Genomic DNA, 20,024 nt, shown 5'->3' with positions numbered 1-20,024 from the left:
GGAAGCTGAGCCATGGTTAAATGCCATGAAGGCTGAGCTTGATTCCTTGGAAAGGAACAAAACATGGGAACTTGTTCCAGTAGTTCCAGGAATGAAACTGCTTGGAAGCAAATGGGTCTTCAAAGCGAAGACTGATCAAAATGGCAAGATAGTCAGACACAAAGCCAGATTGGTAGCCAGAGGTTTTGCACAGGTACCAGGTGAAGACTATCACGAGACCTACTCACCCACAGTGAGGTATGAGAGCATTAGGCTTATGCTCAAGCTAGCTGCAGAGGAGAATCTACACATTAGTCACCATGATGTGAATACAGCTTTTCTGTACGGATCTCTAGGTGAATCTCTTTATATGCTTTCACCTGATGGCGTACAGGTAAAACAGGGATATGTTTGTGCTCTGAAAAAGTCCCTTTATGGTCTCAAACAAAGTGCACGGTGTTGGCACACAAAACTCACTGAGGTATTGTTTTCTCTAGGTTTTAAGCAAGGGAAAGCTGATCCATGTGTATTTGTCAAAGAGGAGGGGCAAAAGAAACTGTATTGTTTGTTTTATGTTGATGATCTTTTATTCTTTTGGGAAGATGTCACAATGTACAATAACGCCCTAGCTCAACTGAAAGAACACTTTGACATGAAAGATCTTGGTGAGGTAAACAACTACCTATCTCTGGAAATAGAAAGAGATCAAGATGGTAACATTCTAGTACACCAGTCACGGAAAATTGCTGATGTGTTAAACAAACTAAACCTGATGGATGCTAACCCTGTAGACACACCGATGATAACAGGTTATCAGGTAGATGACACTGAAGAAGCATTTTCTGACACTACACTGTACAGAAGTGTGCTAGGCAAGCTAAACTTCATTGCCAGATGTTCAAGACCAGACATTCCTGTTAGCTGTAATTTGCTAAGCAGACAAGTCAACAATCCTACTGTTAAGGATTGGAAAGCTCTGAAACGCATAGCGCGGTATTTGAAAGGCACTATGCATTACAGACTGAGATTTAACAATCAGAAGTCTGGTGGTCTTGAGATATTTGCAGATGCAAGTTTTGGAAGTGACACTACAGACAGGAAAAGCACATCTGGAGTTTGCTATATGTACAATCAGGGTCTATTTGATTGGTCATGCAAGAAGCAAACAACAGTTAGCTTAAGTACTTGTGAAGCTGAACTGAATGCACTGTCTTATTCACTTAAAGATTGTGAATGGTTGTTACAATTGTGCAAAGACATGAAAATTCCTGTCAAATGTCCAATCCAGGTTTACCAGGACAACAAAGCATGTTTGGCTTTGCTGAATTCTGAAGGTTGTAAGCAAAGCACGAAGCACTTGCAATTGAAGTTGCAACATGCTAGGGAACGTATTCAGAAGGGACTCGTAACGGTGTCCTATATGCCAGGTAATGAAATTCCTGCTGATGTATTGTCCAAGATTGTATCAAGGGATCAACACTGTACCTATGTGCAGAAGTTGGGTTTGTACTGATATTGTACGAACACGCTGCCCAGTGATGTTCACAGAAAGGGGGAGGATGTTGGTTTCTGCTCTCTTCACTGTGCAGCGAAAGTGCTTGTCACGAGACAGGTGTTTACATTCCACAGTCAATTGCTGTTGGGTTTTCTCACGGGAAAGGGAGACTGGATGTGACGTACACTGGTTTCCTGTTTTTTTCACTGTTCTTTGCAGTTCAGTGTCTGTTGTTTCTCTCCGTGCTTCAGAGGAGAGAGGATGCCTTTTCTGCTCCGGCAGAGGCAAGATGTTTTTCTGTAATCTACCAGCTTTGAAATGTAAATAAAGCAATGATGGAGTATGTGCCCGTATTCCTCATCATTCCGCTGTGCACGGGACACTACAAATCAACATAAACATCATGTAAATATATTTCTGACTTATTTTCTTTCCCCTGCGGAAGCAGGAGGGAGAGGGGTTGTGCATTTTGCCCATGCTTGGGAAAATGTCGCCTATCAAAATCTCCCTGGTCTGTCTGGATATCAGCTAGAGGAGGTTACCGGTAAGCAAGCTCTGAGGACAGTGAGAGGGGCCAGCCTCTATGGAGGGGGCTTGCAAACCAACACATTCTCCATGGCAGCCGCTGTGCTGTAACATTCCTTCTCCACACAGGTGCATCTGGCACCTTCATAATACAGTTTTTGCCACGCACTGACGATGAGCATCTTCACCATGGCCTTTGACATTTGGGAGATACAGACACACACACATTGGGCCCATCCTATTGTGACTGCAATTTGTCCTAAACTGTTTTTAATGTTATGGAAAATGGAATGAGTAATCTAAGAAAATAAGATACCTGCCCACAGGTATAACCTACTCTTCATAACATTTCCTGTATTTTAGTCCATCCTTGCCACAGTTGCCAGCCTGGTCGCCTCGCATATTCACTTTCTTGAAACAACTCAGCGGGGCCTGTTTTGCACCTGCAGAGAGGGGAAGGAGTGAAAAAATGAGGACTGGCAAGAACTAAATTTAGGCATATAAAAGAGGCTATCTAAGTGTTTAATGTTAAGATCTTGCCACAAATGTTATTTGGAGCAGAAGTGTGTACATTTAACAGTTTTGAGGCTCCAGAATCTGTCCAAACAAAATTTCTGAGAACTGTTCTCAGCCTTCCAAGATGTGTGCCCAACAAACCTTCACAATTAGAGACTAGACAAATTTCTATTGAGTCTCAGATCTGGATATATAAGTTAAATTTCTGGTTAAAACTGTTATTCATGCCTGAAGGCCTGGCCCCCCGACCCTTACCAACCCTTACTGATACATTTCAGTAACAGTGGAAGAAGATAGTAATGAGAAGATAGTAATGAGAAAGTACTAAACCAAATGCCATTCTTGCTATGAGTTATGCAAAAGCCAAAGAAAACATATGCCAATGCATCTGAGATTTCGAGTTGCAAAATTATATTAAGTTTAGCTTCTATCTTTCCAACTTTTAGAGGGTGGGCTCTCCTTGATGATCATCTGATCAAGGTGACTATTCCAAAATTCAGGCTAAATTTAATGTGCTCCCATCTGCAGTACTGAAGGGTAGATACTACAGTGTACCATACCATGAATGCTTATACCCCTGTGAAGCAGAAAAAATAGAAATTGTAGGACATGTTTTATTGTACTGTTCTTTCTATCAGCTTTCAATGTTCACCTTAACTGTTATTAAAATGTTTACTGCAAACCTGCACTTGAGTGTGTTACACATCATCTGGGCTTTCTGCACCTGGGACCCTACAATGAGCAGAAATCTGTGAATTTGGCTGAGCTGGAAATTCAGTATCCATAAAGTTGGCTCACTGAATTTCCTCACCAACACTTGTTAGCAAGCTGGACTGAAAATTCTCAAGAAATTATTCTATTGTAAGTTTTTGGAAAACAAAACTTTTTTGAGTTCCTCCCCAACTGTTGAAGACTTTCCCTGGAGAATATTCAGGAAACCCCACACCTCCACATTTCAGCATTTGTTAATGGGGTGGGGGATTTTGAGATAACTGTGGATTCAGTTTCAGTATTATTTAATACTATTTTAATATTGTTGAAGGAATCAGGGGGCCCAGCCCCCTGCTCCTTCAAATCAACCTCTTAGCCCACCACTACTTTCAGCCACCCATATTAACCAACAACAAAGTTGCATTAATCATTATGTGGCCTGCAATTTCTCAATGGAGGCTTTTAAAAGAATGTTTCTGTTCCACCCACCCTCAAATGATTGGAGAATTTCAACTCTCTCCTCATTATGCCAACAAACAGCATGGATAAATTTGGGAGAACCCTAGAGTCTGACATCCACTAAAGAAAGGCTAAAGAGAAAAATTACTCAGGACACACAACGTAGCAGAAGATTCCCGAAGCCCTCTTCCCAGATGGCACACATGTGTTAAGGAATAAAGCAGATTTTTCCTTTTCTTCCCGAAGCAAAGGTTAATCTTGCCTTGGCCAAAAAGAGATGTGCAGTGTTTGTGGAGGTCAATGCAATTCCCCATAAAACAGCTGTTACTGTTGCTACATGGCATCCCATCTTGTTTATGGACATCTGGCGGGCAAACAGGAGAGCTCCCATTGCAGTACTCCGGAAGGTCACACTCGGAAACAGCTTCTCTGCACACTGTTCCCTCTTCTAACAACTGTTGGAAACAACAATTGAAGCTTCTCATTCTGACTCTTCAACAGAGGCGTGTCATGTTTTCCCTTCAGAAACTGAAATTACTTGTGGAGCTAAATTACACAAATTAAAGTCCCAATGTTGGTTGCATTGGCATTGACAAAGCAACTCAGGCAGGGGTGGGGGAATAAAATTCTTTCCTTATCTGCCATTTCTCTGCTATAACACTGGCTTGCCCAAGCAGCTCCCTCAATGAGGTTTAAAACTCGTGCATGTCCTTGGAAATGCATTGAAAATATTTGTGCCTGCAGTGTGCATGGGTGGACAACTTACAGAGGAATTTAAAGTATAGGAAATTGCAGGTGGGAAAAATGTCAAATGCTTCCTTCCCTGTCATAAATGTCATTTTCTATCTGCCTTGGTGAGTCTGAGCGCAAAGCACCATGTTAATGAACCGTCAGGTCTCATTTTTAGTCCTTTTCTTGAGCTCAGTGAAGCTCCTGCAATGCCTCAAATAGGCAAAACTGGACTTCCAAGATTTCCTCTTTCACCGTAGAATAAAAACCTACTCCCATGTCCCCTGGTGCTGAAGCACGGGGTTCTGTCAATAATGTACAGCTTCTGGTGGTTTGGCTGCTGTCACAAGCCCATTCTGCAATCTGCTGGAAGCCCAAGTATCAAGGGGAATTATGCTGTGTGCAAAATTGTGTGGGAAACCCAGCCAAAGACCATCTTATTAAATGGTCAGACAAAGCTGAAGTGAATTCTTGCTGTAGCCATAAATTGCTCTTGGAGCTCATGGGGCACAGTGGATAGTGACATGAGAATTCAAGGCCTAACAGCCATTCATTCACTAGGTGGCCTGGGGCAATTCACCATTGCTTTCTACTCTTCAGGATCATTGTGTGGCCAAATAAGATGACATCTAGGAAGTACTCTATGTATTCAACGTACAGCCTAAATGTCGGGGCCAGGGGTTTGGGAGTTTTCTAAAAATGACTGAATTTTTTCCTTGAAAGGGATAAAATTTCAGACAAATGGGGGGCAATGACAGGGGAGCCAAGTCCTCTCATAAATTCTGTGGGTCAGGGGACCATGTTGAGGAAAGGCAAAATTCTCCATCCTGGTATGGGGCACCTCACAGTGGCCACAGGTGAGAGCCACCATTTTCTTTCCCCCTCCCCCAATACCTGAGAATGACACTATGTGGAGAAGCTGCTGCTAGACTGCTTGCTTGCTCACGAGTAGCCTAACCAGTCATCAGCCAGGATGGCTGGATGTTGACTATGGTAGGGTTACCAGACTTCCCCGGATTTGCAAATCTGTCCCTGGACAAATTCTGTCCCTGGAATGGCCCCAGATTTGCAAATCTGTCCCCAGAAAATGTGGCAGCAGCAGCCTCAGCAGCCCGGAGCCAGCCTGGTAGCGCAGTTAGCTTTGGCTGTCTTCAGGAGCTGCTTACTGCCGCTGCCGTTGCCACAGGGGAACCGGGGACGTCCAGTGGTACAGATCTCCTGCCCCCTGCCCCCTTTGTTTTGACTGATCGGGGGAGGCGCGGGAGTTGCGGGCACCATTGTCCAGGAGGGGCGCCGTTTCTCTGCTGGGCAAGGTGCAAAGCCCTTCTTTCACACCCTGTGAAACATAAATGCGCAGAGTTTTTTAAAAACTGGGCAATGGTGCGCCACCCGCCTGTAACACTTGAGCCTCCCCCAATCTCCTGCCCCCTTCCCCCTTTGTTTTGACTGATCGGGGGAGGCTCAGGAGTCCGTTTGCCCAGGGCTTTGCACCTTTATACAATATGCATGTGTGCTTGGGCCAAGGGTCTTTTGCCTCACCACCCCCACTACTGACTCCCTGTTGCTACTCAGCTTCAAAAGAAAAAGGAGGGGTAAAAAGGTGTCCCCGGATTCATTTTTTTAAAAATCTGGTAACCATAGACCATGGGTGTGTGTGGAAAGAAGCTGCAAGACTCTAGCCTCCTGATGATTGATGGCTTATATGCTTCAGAAAGAGTAGAGTGGTACCTCGGGTACTTAATTCGTTTCAGAGGTCCGTTCTTAACCTGAAACTGTTCTTAACCTGAAGCACCACTTTAGCTAATGGGGCCTCCTGCTGCCGCCACGCTGCTGGAGCACGATTTCTGTTCTCATCCTGAAGCAAAGTTCTTAACCTGAAGCACTATTTCTGGGTTAGTGGAGTCTGTAACCTGAAGCGTATGTAACCTGAAGCGTATGTAACCTGCGGTACCACTGTAATGGAAAAGGAAGACCTAAGAAGGTAGAGGCTGGCTCCTGGGGGGGGGGGGTATAGTAACTGGTGGTAAGCGGCAGGCTGCTTTATCTATCCTCTCCCCTCTTCTCAAGCAGGGCTTTTCTGGGCTGATGGGAGTACGGAGCATGGAGAGCAGCCAGCTCCTGAACAGGAACTGGGATACAGCACAAGATGTTGGCATAGCATTCCTCTGACAAGGCTGGCTGGGGGTGGGATGGGTGGGCATAAACACCTTCATCCCAAATCCATAAGAACAATGCTATATGATGATGTAGCATTACTCTGACAGGGTAAAAAAAATTTAGTGCTCCACTTTGGGCAGAAATATCTATTGGGCTGGCCATGGGTGGGTGCGGGAGTGGAGTTCAGGGCATCCCCAGTTATTACATTTATTTGAAATATGCTGTTTTTATATTACCTTACATCTCTCGCAGCAAAGTCCATAAAGACATTCAATGCCTGGTGATAATTTACAGTCCTTTTGGCAACAGCCATTCCTTTGGCATTCCTGCAAAAGAAGGAATTATCTCTCAATACTGTACTTTAAATGCAGTCTCTTAGACTAACTATGCCACCGGGTGTATTCATTTATTACATTTGCCAAGCTGCCTTGACCACCAGATGGCCTCCATCCTCAGTCTAAACTTAAACTGCAGATTCCTTTTGAGGCAAGGGCTTGTCTTTTTTTTTTTGCTTATATGAAGTCAAGAAACTGGGGGATTGTGGCCAAAAGCAATTTTATCTGACTTCCCAGCAGGTGTACCATATTTTAATCAAGAGATTGTAAAATGTTTGGTCACCATTGCACTTGTAAGGAAAAGGAAAACGTTTTAAGGAATACAGACATTCCATATCTTAGCATTATAACATTAATCTACAACTTACACTGGGCCCTTGGAATTCTGGAAAGTTGCTATCCGTTAATGAACTGATGATCCCTGATTCACCCTCTTCCTATAAAAAATGAAAGAGTTGTGGTATGGCTCATAGTATCTACTTTCAAATATCAGAAAAACACATATTAGTTCCTGAATGCTTCATGGTATAGAAACAAGACACTGCAGTTACCTTTCTTGATCTAAACATTGAATGAAGGAGTAGGCAGTGCAATTAAGCAACTTTAGGAAGGTCACAAAACCAGGAAGGATTACAGATATTTAAAAGGATCAGCCCTAAACTAGAGGGCTGACATATCACAAGCGACACTACAAAATTCAAGACAGGCTATACTGAAGAATCTGTAAGAGCTAACAGATGAAGTGGAAGAAATAGTGGGGAGAGCGGCATGTGACTAAATGGGTCAGAGGTGCAACAAATGTACCATTGAGTTTACATTTCTTTTATTTATTAAATTTGTATACCACCCTTCATCCATAGATATCAGGGCAGTTCACAACATAAAAATACAATATAAAAAAAACAAAATATGTATGTAATATAAAAGCAAAAATTAAACACACACACACTAACCAATACCCCCCTCTCCACCCCTTCCCACAAACACATTTAAAAGGGGTATAAGGTGTTAATCAGCCCAAGGCCTGGTTAAAAAGGAACATTTTTGCGTGGCACCTAAAGGTGTATAATGAAGAGACCAGATGAACCTCCTTGGGGAGAGCATTCCCAAGTGGGGGGCCACTGCAGAAAAGGCCTGTTCTCATGTTGCTACCCTCCAGACCTCTCTCGGAGGCGGCACATGAAGAAGGGACTCAGAGTATTATTATAGTCTCCCCAGCCACTCTGGGCGGCTTCCAACAGAACACTAAAATATAATAACCTATTAAATATTAAAAGCTTCCCTAAACAGGGCTGCCTTCAGATGTCTTCTTCTAAAAGTTTGGTAGTTGTTGTTCTCTTTGACATCTGGTGGGAGGGCGTTCCACAGGGTGGGTGCCACTACTGAGAAGGCCCTCTGCCTGGTTCCCTGTAGCTTTGCTTCTTGCATGGAGGGAACTGCCAGAAGGCCCTTGGCGCTGGACCTCAGTGTCTGGGCAGAATGATGGAGGTGGAGACGCTCCTTCAGGTATACTGGACCAAGACTGAGGATGATCTCAGGGTTCGAGTCTGTTCATATGGGGAGAGGTAGTCCTTGGGGTATTGCAGTTTGTAGCTGTTTAAAGCTTTATAGGTCAAAACCAGCACTTTGAATTGGGGCTGGAAACTAACTGGCACCCAGAGAGCAGTTGGGGCAGGATTAAATACATTGTGGAGTACTGGGATATCCAAGTTCCCATACTGATGACACCCCACCACAGCTGGAATGGCTCTCTTAACCAGGCTTGCCTGATCGCAACAGAGTCCCAACATCAACGTTGTCAAGTTGTTTTAACATTTTTTTCAAAAAGCCATTTACATTACATGAGTTAACATAGTAGCAAACATTCAATGTAGCATTATGTGTGACAAGAAATGACATAATTTAAATAATATTTTACCAAAAACTTACAGACATAACTTTAGACCGTGAGTCATCAGCAAACAAATATTGGTTCTCTGATCTTTGCATCCACTGTCTAAAAAACTAAAAGGGAGTTACAAAACACTTTACTTCATTTACTCTTTTACACTGCTGTCTGGCTTCTACCACTGAATCAATTTAAATAAATCTAAATATTGCAAAACCTCTGAAACATGTATTGGCTGACTAAATCACTTTCTTTTAAATATATTAACGTAACCTTTACAAGATACAGAAACTATCATTCATTGTAAAGCCATTACTACAATTTTCATTAACTTGTGTGAAGCAGCTTCTGAGGCAAGTGCAATGCTTTTAATCTTCCAAGCAAGATCATTAAAGGCAAGGCTAATATATTTAAAATAAAGTGATTTTTTTTCCCAGTCAATGCATGTCTCCTCTCCTGTGAAGATGTTGGCTGCTGATGTAAGTCCAGCTCTGTATCTGTTATGTTAACATTGGCAGAGTCACAAAGCAGCCCCAAAGTTCATTCACAGCTTCCAGGGGTGTGTCCTGTAGAACTTCTTGGCAGTGGCTTAGTCACTCAACATGTTGACTGCTTTTTTACTGCTAAGGGAATTTTCATGAGGTTTTCATGACAAACAAATCCCATCATGAAACTTTGGAGACTGCTAGTATGGTCCACAGAGCAGCTGATATTTATGTGGAAACATGTAAATAAAGCAGAACACTTCAATATCCAGCTGGGACAAAACATCTTTTGGTTATCGCATGCTTCAAAAAGCAGCCAAACTTCCTTGTAACTTCCTTTCATACAGGGTAAAACTTAATGGCCTACCTACGTGGTGTTTAGCCAGCTGGAATTCCTCATCACACAACCAAAGACACTACTACTACTGGGAGACCCAAAGACATGTAGCAAAATTTGATGTAGGAAACAGTGTAATTCTATTAATATTTTATCCACTCACCTGAGACTGTATTTTGGCCCCTGAAAGTTTTGAAATTGGCTGCAGAAATATATTCAGGATCCCTGCCTCTTCTAGTTCCTGATAAAAGAAGAAAAAATATACTGAATGCTATAGCGTAGCAGCTCTTTCATTGTTGTTGCCTTGAGAGATTTGCAAAACAGAACTTTGTGGGGATGATGGGTGTCCTCTGTATCTGTGCTTTTCAAACCTTCCGCCTCTCAGGGACAGAATGCCACTGCAATGAACTTCTCTTTTAAAGTCACCTTAAGTTGCATATGAATATACAACCCCACACTCAAGAATCCTGTAAATTATAGCTGTGTAGGGGGTAAACTACTGGGACGCGGGTGGCACTGTGGGTTAAACCACAGAGCCTAAGACTTGCTGATCAGAAGGTCGGTGTTTCGAATCCCCACGACGGGGTGAGCTCCCGTTGCTCGGTCCCAGCTCCTGCCAACCTAGCAGTTCGAAAGCGCGTCAAAGTACAAGTAGATAAATAGGTACCGCTTCAGAGAGAAGGTAAATGGTGTTTCCGTGCGCTGTTCTGGTTCACTAGAAGCGGCTTAGTCATGCTGGCCAAATGACCCGGAAGCTGTACGCCGGCTCCCTCGGCCAGTAAAGCGAGATGAGTGCCGCAACCCCAGAGTCGGCCATGACTGGACCTAATGGTCAGGGGTCCCTTTACCTTTACCTAGGGGGTAAACTACAGATCCCAGGATTCTTGTGAAGGGTGCTTTAAAGGTATGGTGTGTACAGAGTCTTAATGTATGTACTTAATAACACACACCAACTTACTTAATACCTCTTGTAGGAATATGTGTCGCAAGGGCAACTGGAACCTGTGCTCAGCTACTTCTTGCTATCTCCCTAATTATGATTCACATCATTCCTTGCCCTATCAGCTAAAGAAAGTGGGTGTAATCCAGTAATTGTTTTTCAGGGGGAAATGTCTTGACTCAATAAAACTGAAAACTGAGGCCCCTTTCTCAGTGATGTGGGAGCCATTTTTCTATGCAGCTGTGAAGTGTGGGTGGAGTATTCAAAGACATTTTCTTGGCTCTTTCATACCTAACTGGCATGTTTTCATATAATAAATATACCCATTCTAAGAGAAAGACCTACGCTATTAGACCTGCCCATACCGTTGCAGGAGAAAGGGCTGTTATGTTTTTATAGTTATTTCTGTGTTTTGTGTTTTTTAATGGATCTTTTAATACTATCTTAATTCTGTTAGTGTCCAATTACATTTTAATGACTGTCTTTTCTATGTTTTTCACTTGTTCTATTTTATCTCTATTTTATCTGTGACAGACTGGGGAAAAGGTGGGATATAAATAAATAAAATAATAATAATAATAATACTCCCTACCCGGAAGAGATTACACCATAGAAAAACAATTCTCACCCTACTCTTGTTCTCTCTGTGTGAGAAAAGGCTCTCAGACTAGCAGTTTTAGTGAAGTAATTTGGTCCTGAAAAGTAAATGATCTAGGCTGCATTCCTATGTGCATTTCCTTGGGGAATAAGTCGCATTTAACGTAACAGGACTTATATCTGAGTAGACAGTATAAGGCTATGCTTGTCTAAATAAGCTCTGTTAACTTATTTAAGTATGAAACAACAGTAGCATTGATTTGCTAAGAATACAGAACAGAAGGTTTCGGAGCAGACTGAAAATTTAGAATCGGTCATTGTCCTCCTGAGCAATTCCACAGCTCGGAAAATATATACATCCACACTTTATTAATTCTTCTGTGCACATCTTTCAGAACAGTCTTAATGCCTAACCTCATCATGGCCGCAGTCACACTCTTCGTCATCCTCAATGACACCATTTCCACACTTCTTTTTGATAATTACGTTGCTAGGTATGTCAATAAGACATTCTTTTCCTGGTTTTCTTATTGCATCATAATATACCTTCCTGCTGCAGTTACTCAGCCTTGAGCATGTTCTGTAACAGAGGAGAAATTATTATCCAGTATGATGAAATGATTTATTAAATATATTTACTATACTAATTTGTATCTTGCCTTTCAGGGTACAAATTCTTCTAAGGTGCTGTACAACAATAGATAGAAACAAAAATAGTTAAATTATTTCAAATCCTCAAAATATTGAAACACACTAGGAGAAAATGTATAAAACCACTTATTCCTTAATACAGGTTACAGCCAGATGCTTAGACTAAGGAAGCCAGGAATAACTGCACCATGCTGCTACTCAATGAGGAATACACTGTAAGCCCCACTCACCTGCCATCTCATACCGGGCTCCTTTGTTCTAATGGCTCATTGCCCCTCACAGGAGGCTAGTCTGACTTAATTAGCTGTTAACATACCCTGATTCCAGATGATTTGGAAGTATTTAGTACACATCTCAATACACAAGGTCTAGCTATCACTTCACACAGGAGACTAGCTTAGCTTTTGACACCCCAAGCCTTAATTACCATATTTTTCGCTCTATAAGACACACCAGACCACAAGACACACCTAGTTTTTAGAGGAGGAAAACAAGAAAAAATATATTCTGAATCTCAGAAGCCAGAACAGCAAGGGGGATCGCTGCACAGTGAAAGCAGGAATCCCTCTTGCTGTTCTGGCTTCTGGGATAGCTGCGCAGCCTGCATTCTCTCCATAAGACGCACACACATTTCCCCTTACTTTTTAGGAGGGAAAAAGTGAGTCATAGAGCAAAAAATACGGTAAATTCTGTCATCTACTGGACCCAGGAATTTAAGGTGTCTAGAACCCACAAACTCATAACAATACTTTGTAAAAAAAATAGTTTTTTTATTTCATCTATCTGATAGTTAAAGAGAATTCTTATCTTGCTTATCTTCTCCAAAGAAAATCCACAAAGGAGCTTAATGTGTATGTACTGTAGAAGGTTCTTCCAGTGGGAAATCTACCAAGAAACTGTTCAGTTCTCCACAAAATTATTGAGAATGACGTACTCTAGCATAGCTCCCATTTATTTCAAGAGGGATTACAAAATAACTTTCAGGTGGAACTGCCTACAAGTTACCTGAAGCACATAATTAGCAGCTTTGTCATCATGCTTGTTGATGAAAAGGGCAATTAAGATCAGGGTTGCAGCGGGGGAATGAAAGTCGAGCACACAACACTAATGGGATACTTAATGTAATCTGTAGTTTGACTCTAAGAAGGATAGCCGAGCAGAAGGTCTTTAGTGGCAAGAAATGAACTGAGCAAAAATATAACGTGACCAGCTTTTCTTTCCAAACCCAGACAAAAACACTAGAAAGAAAGAAAGAAATCAATTAAGGACTACTCACGGATTGCCGGTTGCTGCCATTATACACCTGCCAGGCTTGGTGCAATTACAGTCACAGCCCCGAGCTTTGTTTAAGGGTGTGTCATCATGGCCAAAGCCAAGAGAATGACCCAACACATGCGCAATTGTTTCAGCATCAACTTTAGGATTTCTGTATGTCTGAGATACAATGAGGAAAAGGAAAGAAGGGACTGAGGTAATCAGAATATCAAACACTTTCAATAAATACATACTTCATTTACATCCTTTGAGTATATTTCAACTGCTTTAAAAATATGTAAATTGGGTTCTACCCTACAACTATATTTTTTTTGGAAGATGATTTCAGCATTTGTGCTATTGAAAGGAAGTTGTTTTTCTCTCCGCCACCCCCCATGTTATGCCTTAATACATTTTGTGACCTGGATTTGTTTTGTCCTCGCCACTTTCCTCTTTTTCAACAGCCCACTCTGCCCCCAGTCCCAAGTGAGTAGTTCACATGGAGGCCTGAAGAAGAGCAGCTGCTTCCTCCACTCCCTCAGTGGGATCAGCCATGAGACAGAAGACCAAAAGCCCCTGCTGACCTGCCTGTCCCATTCCCACCCCACTTCCTAGACCAGGGGTCTGCAACCTTTAAGACAAAAAGAGCCACTTGGACCCGTTTCCAAAGAAAAAACAACTAGGAGCCGCAAAACTCGTCATTATAAAAGTAACTTTTTGTCACTTTTTTATTATTTCTTTGTTTGACCCCTCAGAATTACTCCTCCTCATAGAAATAAACGTTAAATTAACAAGTTACCTTTTTGTGTGTGTGTGTTCTTCACTCCCCTTCAAAACAGTGACCAGCGTACATGCCCCCTTTCAATGCAGTGACCAGCGTACATGCCCCTTACAATGTAGCGGGCGGGCGGGCAGGAAGGTGACGTCGGGACGGTGCGTGACTAACACACGCACTGCCCCCATGCGACGTCACAGCGAGTACAGCGCCCACCACAGTGGGGAGTGTCGGGGCGCACAATGCGCCTCCTCCCCTCGCTAGTATCCGCCCCGGAGCCGCGGCAAAGGTGTAAAAGAGCCACATGCGGCTCCGGAGCCGCGGGTTGCAGACCCCTGTCCTAGACCAACAGCCACCAGATTTCATCCTCCTTCCCATCAGCATCAAGTTTGACAGAGGAGACACAAATTTAGTCATCCACCACCTCCTGTGAACCTTTCCAAACTACACAGCAGTCCCCAATGATGCCAGCTGTAGTACCAGCACAGGCCTAACCCCAAACCTGGGCTGCTCCCTTCCCAAACAATCCATGCCCAAGGTCTGATGCCAGACATGGTCCCATCCTCTCAGACAATCACTCTTTTTCCTCCCCATCACTATCACTCAGATGGAGCTAGACGGGGCCTTACCCATGGCACCGCAGCCTCATCACTTGATTAGAAGCCCCTGTGCTTGCCCATGCAGGCCACATCCATTTCCCTAACTATGGCACTGGGCCAGGTTAGATCCAGCTGCTAATGATGGATGGACATTGAAGGCTGTAACCAAGTGCCTACTCAGCAGAAGTCCAGTAAAGATGTTTTCAATGGGGTTGCACTCACCCAGAAGGATCAAGTGCACTGCTTGGGGGTAATTGTTTTTTGCCACTGGATGTAGAACTAGTCATATTGCCTTATACTAGCTTCAGCTGGTGGCCCAGCTGCAGCTCTGTCTGGATGGGAATAAACTCGCTTCAATGATCTAGGCCCAGCCAACCTCATGGCTGGATTACTGCCATGTGTTGTAGCCATAATGGCTCTGCTCTGCTTCCACAGTCAGAGGCAGTATGCTTCTGAATAACAGTTCTGCTGCTACACTCAGGTCCACTGGCTTGATCCAGCTGCCTATTCTTATATTGTCATGAGACATTTGTGTAAAGCAACTAATAAGTTAATTAAATAATAGTCAAAAATAAAAGACAAAAATAAAGATACTGATAATCACCTACATGAATAGCAGACACTGAAACTAGAGTGTAAAGACAAAACCGGTCCCCCCAAGAAAGTCCAGCAGGAAACCCTTTAGCCCTATAACATAACAGAAGATATTACTGTACATGTTATAGTTATAAAACACTGCAAAAGTTACAGAGCAGCTATCTTGCCCAAGTTCATGAGCAGAACATTTTAATCTTCCTTTAATCTACAGATTTAATGTAAGCATCCTCTCTGTATATATTTTGTAAGAAGCTGGAGTATGAATGAACAATAATAATCATGAATAAATAAGCTAAGACCAAAGACAAGGGAAGGGTCCTTGCTAGGGTTCCTACTATAAACTGATACAGGTGCAAAGGAATTTTAAAAAATGTTTTGCCCCCCATTACATGTGTATTTGCCACTCTGGGCTTCTTTAGGATAATGATAATGATGATGATGATGATGATGATGATGATGATGAGATAATGTAATAATAATCTGGCCTTTTCATATTGTTGAAAAAGAAGGCAGACAATTTCAAGAAAGAAACTGTAGAGTCTTACGTAATTATTCCTGAATGATCAAAATGAACATTTGGCTGAAGCTCAGAGATGGCATATTGGTAAAATGCAGCTAAAGTCACGCCAAGATTCTCAGTATCAATTGTTATGTAGTCTCTTTCTGTCCACAACTCCAATCCTACCAAATAAAGGTGAAGACCTAATGGCAAGTATATCTGAAAACAGAAAACACTAAATTGGGCAGTTATAATGCATAGTATTGTTGCCAAAGTGCCTCCATTTTGGCCCACCACCTCCAGTTTTCCCTTTCATAGTTGTTATGGTGTCAAGAGCCAACAGCAATGTTGCCTGGTGGTCAGGAACAGTGCCCATCCCTCGCGGCTATGATTAAGCAAAGAAACCTAGAATTGTGGAGTTGAAAGGGACCTGTTGAGGAAGAACAACTCTTACTCAAGTTACAAGAAAGGAGATTCCGACTAAACATCAGGAAGAACTTTCTGACAGTAAGAGTAGCTTGACAGTGGAACGGATTCCCTCAGGAGGTGGTGGACTCTCCTTCATTGGAAGTTTTTAAGCAGAGGTTGGATCTCCATCTGCCAGTGAATGCCCAACTACACTCAGTTTTCTCTTGCCTCTGTATAATGAAACCGAAGAGGACATTATCACTTCCTCCCAAGGTTCCCAGGACTTCCACTTTGTCCAGCAGTTCCTTCTTGTTGGTGAGGACCAGGTCCATGAGAGATTATCCCCTTGTTGCTTCTTCCACCTTCTGGGAAAGGAAATTGTCAGCAAGGCAATGGAGGAATTTGTTGGACCTTATGTTCTTGGCAGAGTCTGAGTTCCAACAGATATTGGCGTACTTGAAGTCTCCCATGACTACTATCTCTCTCCTTTTTGAATATTTGGTAATCTGCTCTAGGAAGGCATCATCTAAGTTTTAGCCTGGCTTGAGTTCTACTGCAGACACCCACAGTAACACCACGATTTCCCTCTCCTACAATTTTTACCTATGCACTCTCAATCTGCCTTCCATGCTCCAAGTCATGAATTGCTTCTCAAGTGTACACCTTTACATATAATGCTACTCTTCTTCCCTTCATGTTTGGTATATTCCTTTTAAATAAGTTAAACCCCTCAATTTCTACATCAATACAAATGTCACAGCACTTGGATGCTGCAGAACAATGTCTTGTTTGCATTTGGGTGTCAAGGAAATGGGACATTAGGGTTTGAACTAAACGACCCTTTGAGTCCCTTCCAACTCTACATTTCTTTGAAGGATCACTCTGCCAGTTTTCGATGACGTATACCAAAACCTTATACACAGCCTTTATAACAATTTTCAGAAATCATCCCTGGCACTTTCAACCCACTTGAATCCAATGGAACTTCTTTTACAGCAGACAATTTTTAATATACTTTTGTTTTCCTAAGGTTATAATTGTTTTTGGACTCCTGTATTTGATGTATTATTAAGAGCAATGTCTCTTGGAACTTCTAGCTGGGTGTACACCCTGCATTCATGCCCACTGAAAATCCTACTCTGGTTTGGGGATGCCTGCTCTCCCAGTCATCGGCATAGCTGGGGGGCAGAGGGGGGCAGCTGACCCCCTAGATCAAGTAAAACAATAAAAATATTTAACTACCGTATTTTTCGCACCATAGGATGCAGCGGACAATAGGACGCACCTTGTTTTAGAGGGGGGAGAACAAGAAAAAAAAAATCTCCCCCTCTCTGCCCAGCGCCCCTTCAGCGAAGCGGCAGGAGGCGCTGCGCAGAGAGGGGGAGAATTTCCCCCCTCTTGTTTTCCCGCTCTAAAACAAGGTGCCGTTTAAGGTGCGTTCAGGCGGCTACCTTGGAAGCCTGGAGAGCGAGAGGGGTCGGTGCACAATGACCCCTCTCGCTCTCCAGGCTTCAGGTTCCTTTCGACCTGCTCTTTGGGGCTGGCGGGGGGAAGCCCACCACCAGCCCCAAAGAGCAGGTCAGGGAGCAGTGGAAAGGCGCGGCGGAGAGGCTGCTGCCATAGTCCTGTGTCACTTCTCCAGCTGGGAGAGAGTAAGTGGGGTTTCTTTAGCCCCACGCGGCTCTCCCAGCTGGAGAGGTGACGCACAGCTATAGAGGCTCCTGCCATAGCCGCGCGTCACCTCTCCAGCTGGGAGAGGGTCGCGGGGGGCTGCTTTAGCCCCCTGCGCGAGCTCTTCCGGCTGGAGAGGTGACGCACGGCTATAGAGGCTCCTGCCGTAGCCGCGCGTCACCTCTCCAGCCGGGAGAGGGTAGCGGGGCTATGGCGTCTTTGCTCCATAGGACGCACACACATTTCCCCTTCATTTTTGAAGGGGGAAAAGTGCGTCCTATAGAGCGAAAAATACGGTAATTGACCAATCACATTGGTTCTGCCACCCCCCAACAAAGTCCTCCCCCCTAACAAAAATCCTGGCTACACCTATGCTCCCAGTCCTTCTGCTTCTGCTTCTGGTTGCCCTACTAAAGCCTGAGAACAGCTGGTCCAATTTTTGCATGTAATATGCTGCCAAGCATACTTACTGTGCTTCTTCATTTGTTTCAACAGATTAGGGACAGGTAACAATCCCCCTTATCTCTTTGTCTCTCTCCCGTCACTTTTTCGTCCTCGCTTTCCAACACATTCTCTCTCTCTGTCTGTCTCATTCACCCCCACTCTTTCAAAGATAGCTTTCCCAATTTATATTTCTAACAATGGTTCAGAGATTATTGCTTTGTAGTATTTTCCTCTTGTCTTCAAATTCCCTTTTGGGGTTAAGTTCTGTAGTCTTGTGTCTTTTTTTTCTTCTCTTCCAAAAATCCTGATAGTGGTACTCTAAATCACCCTAATCCCTCAATAATTTGAATGCTGATGCAGTTCTGTTTTTATAATGCTGTTGCTTTTTAAGTGTTTGTTTGCAGTATATTTTATGCTATTTTACTGCTATAAATTCTTTATTGTATTATGTTCTATTACATTATTTGTTATGGTCTTATTTGTAAGCTACCTTAACAGCCCTTCACGACTGAAAATTCATGGTATGAAATAAAGTGAAAAATAATAAATAGTAAGTACCCTACCTTCACAGGCTGTCTCTACAAGTGCCTCCCACTTGCACAAATGGAAGGACAAAACATTACGCTTAGAATACTGGGGCACAATAATTCAAATAGGTCATTTTTGACTGAATCTCTCAAGAAAACGAAATCACAAACAAAGGGATCAGAGACTCCCTGGTCAGTTATCATTCCGTTTCACATCTTTCTTTTGGAGAAAACAATGTAGTTAAAAGAGGTTAGCTCCAGTTTAAGGCACACCTGAATTTTCTAGTCTTCTGGAAGTGTACCTGTTTGTTATTTAGACTGGATATGGTCTGAAGCTACACTTACTATATGCAAAGAAAAACATTATTTAAAAATACTATAAAATATAAACAATAAGTTTAAGGATAAGAAATAATTCTAGGGCACCACTAAATTGATTTTAAAAAACACAAGAATATTTGCAGGGTCAGGATGCGTTAAATTAGGGCCAAACAACCATTAAGAACTCTACCTGATGAACTAGATTTCTAACTACAAATCCAGAAGAAAATCACATTTCTGTGTGTAATGAGACCTGAATTAGAAAGATCCTAAGACCCATCTTTGCTGCCAGGGGCGTAGCTAGCTGCCCCGGCACCCGGAGCGGCATTGGCGGGGCAAGTTGCGCACGGAAGTGCTGCGGTGAGTCCGCCTGGCGGACGCAAGCCCCACACTGCTGTTTCAGGCAGTGTGGGGCCCTGAGCCACCGCACCACTCCCAGAAGAGGCATGTGGCTTGGGCACGCTGCAGGCGGTAAGTGCTGCCCCCCACAGTGTGCCATTTATTCACGCCGTCAGGGATGACACCCGGGGCGGACCACACACCCCTGTTTGCTGCTACCATTTGTGTTTGGGTGGACACACCAATCAAAGCTAAACCAAAATATTGGATATCTGATTTGTTTTCTATTGGGGCAGCAATCAGTGCTCCATGAGATTCACAGAAAAGGTCTTATAAAATATACTCACGCTGTGAACATCAGAGATCATACGAAGCATTATCAACACTAACTGAGTTTCATTGCGATGATTGAGAATAAACTAAAGGAGAGAAAATGAAAGACAAAATGTTTAACTATGACATGGGTTCTTCAGATGCATTCAAATTCCCTCCTCATCATTAATACTCCTTTGGATAATTTTCATTAAAATATCGTATGTTGAGAGTTTCATAAACCTAAGATTCTAAATGAATACAAATACTCCATACTATTAGAAACTACAATCAATATAAAAAAAGGTGTGGGATATATGCATCTTTCAACAACTATTGAAATAAGTAATATAATTTCCCCCTTCAATAAACTAGGTATCCTAATTATTCCATTTAGCTAGCCAAGGATAACTATACACATCCTAATAACTCAAACTCTCAATATGTTTTAACTGGAAGTCTGTAGTCCTGAAA

General features: G+C 42.9%; 1 protein-coding gene across 5 annotated transcripts in view; it reads right to left on the bottom strand.

The window, feature by feature from the left end:
* LOC307214694 (disintegrin and metalloproteinase domain-containing protein 21-like) overlaps positions 1-20,024 on the bottom strand; it is a 59,314-nt gene that overhangs the window by 26,078 nt on the left and 13,212 nt on the right. For 4 of the 5 annotated variants that reach the window (XR_013838249.1, XM_079973575.1, XM_079973574.1 and 1 more), the window contains 11 exons: positions 19,586-19,657; positions 15,575-15,747; positions 15,041-15,119; positions 13,081-13,238; positions 11,568-11,733; positions 9,780-9,857; positions 8,836-8,910; positions 7,275-7,343; positions 6,808-6,897; positions 3,948-4,140; positions 2,337-2,442 (listed from right to left, as the gene is read on the bottom strand). Coding sequence is in view for 4 of the 5 variants with exons in the window: in XM_079973575.1 (XP_079829701.1) it covers positions 2,337-2,442; positions 3,948-4,140; positions 6,808-6,897; positions 7,275-7,343; positions 8,836-8,910; positions 9,780-9,857; positions 11,568-11,733; positions 13,081-13,238; positions 15,041-15,119; positions 15,575-15,747; positions 19,586-19,657 (1,259 nt within the window). In the remaining variant the exon portion in view is untranslated. The remainder of the gene's footprint in view (positions 1-2,336; positions 2,443-3,947; positions 4,141-6,807; positions 6,898-7,274; positions 7,344-8,835; positions 8,911-9,779; positions 9,858-11,567; positions 11,734-13,080; positions 13,239-15,040; positions 15,120-15,574; positions 15,748-19,585; positions 19,658-20,024) is intronic. The other variant, XM_079973576.1, reaches the window with a different exon arrangement.

The sequence above is a fragment of the Podarcis cretensis genome (assembly GCF_951804945.1).
Source record: "Podarcis cretensis genome assembly, chromosome: 4".
Lineage (NCBI taxonomy): Eukaryota > Metazoa > Chordata > Lepidosauria > Squamata > Lacertidae > Podarcis > Podarcis cretensis.
This window is presented reverse-complemented; position numbering and strand designations above follow the sequence as displayed.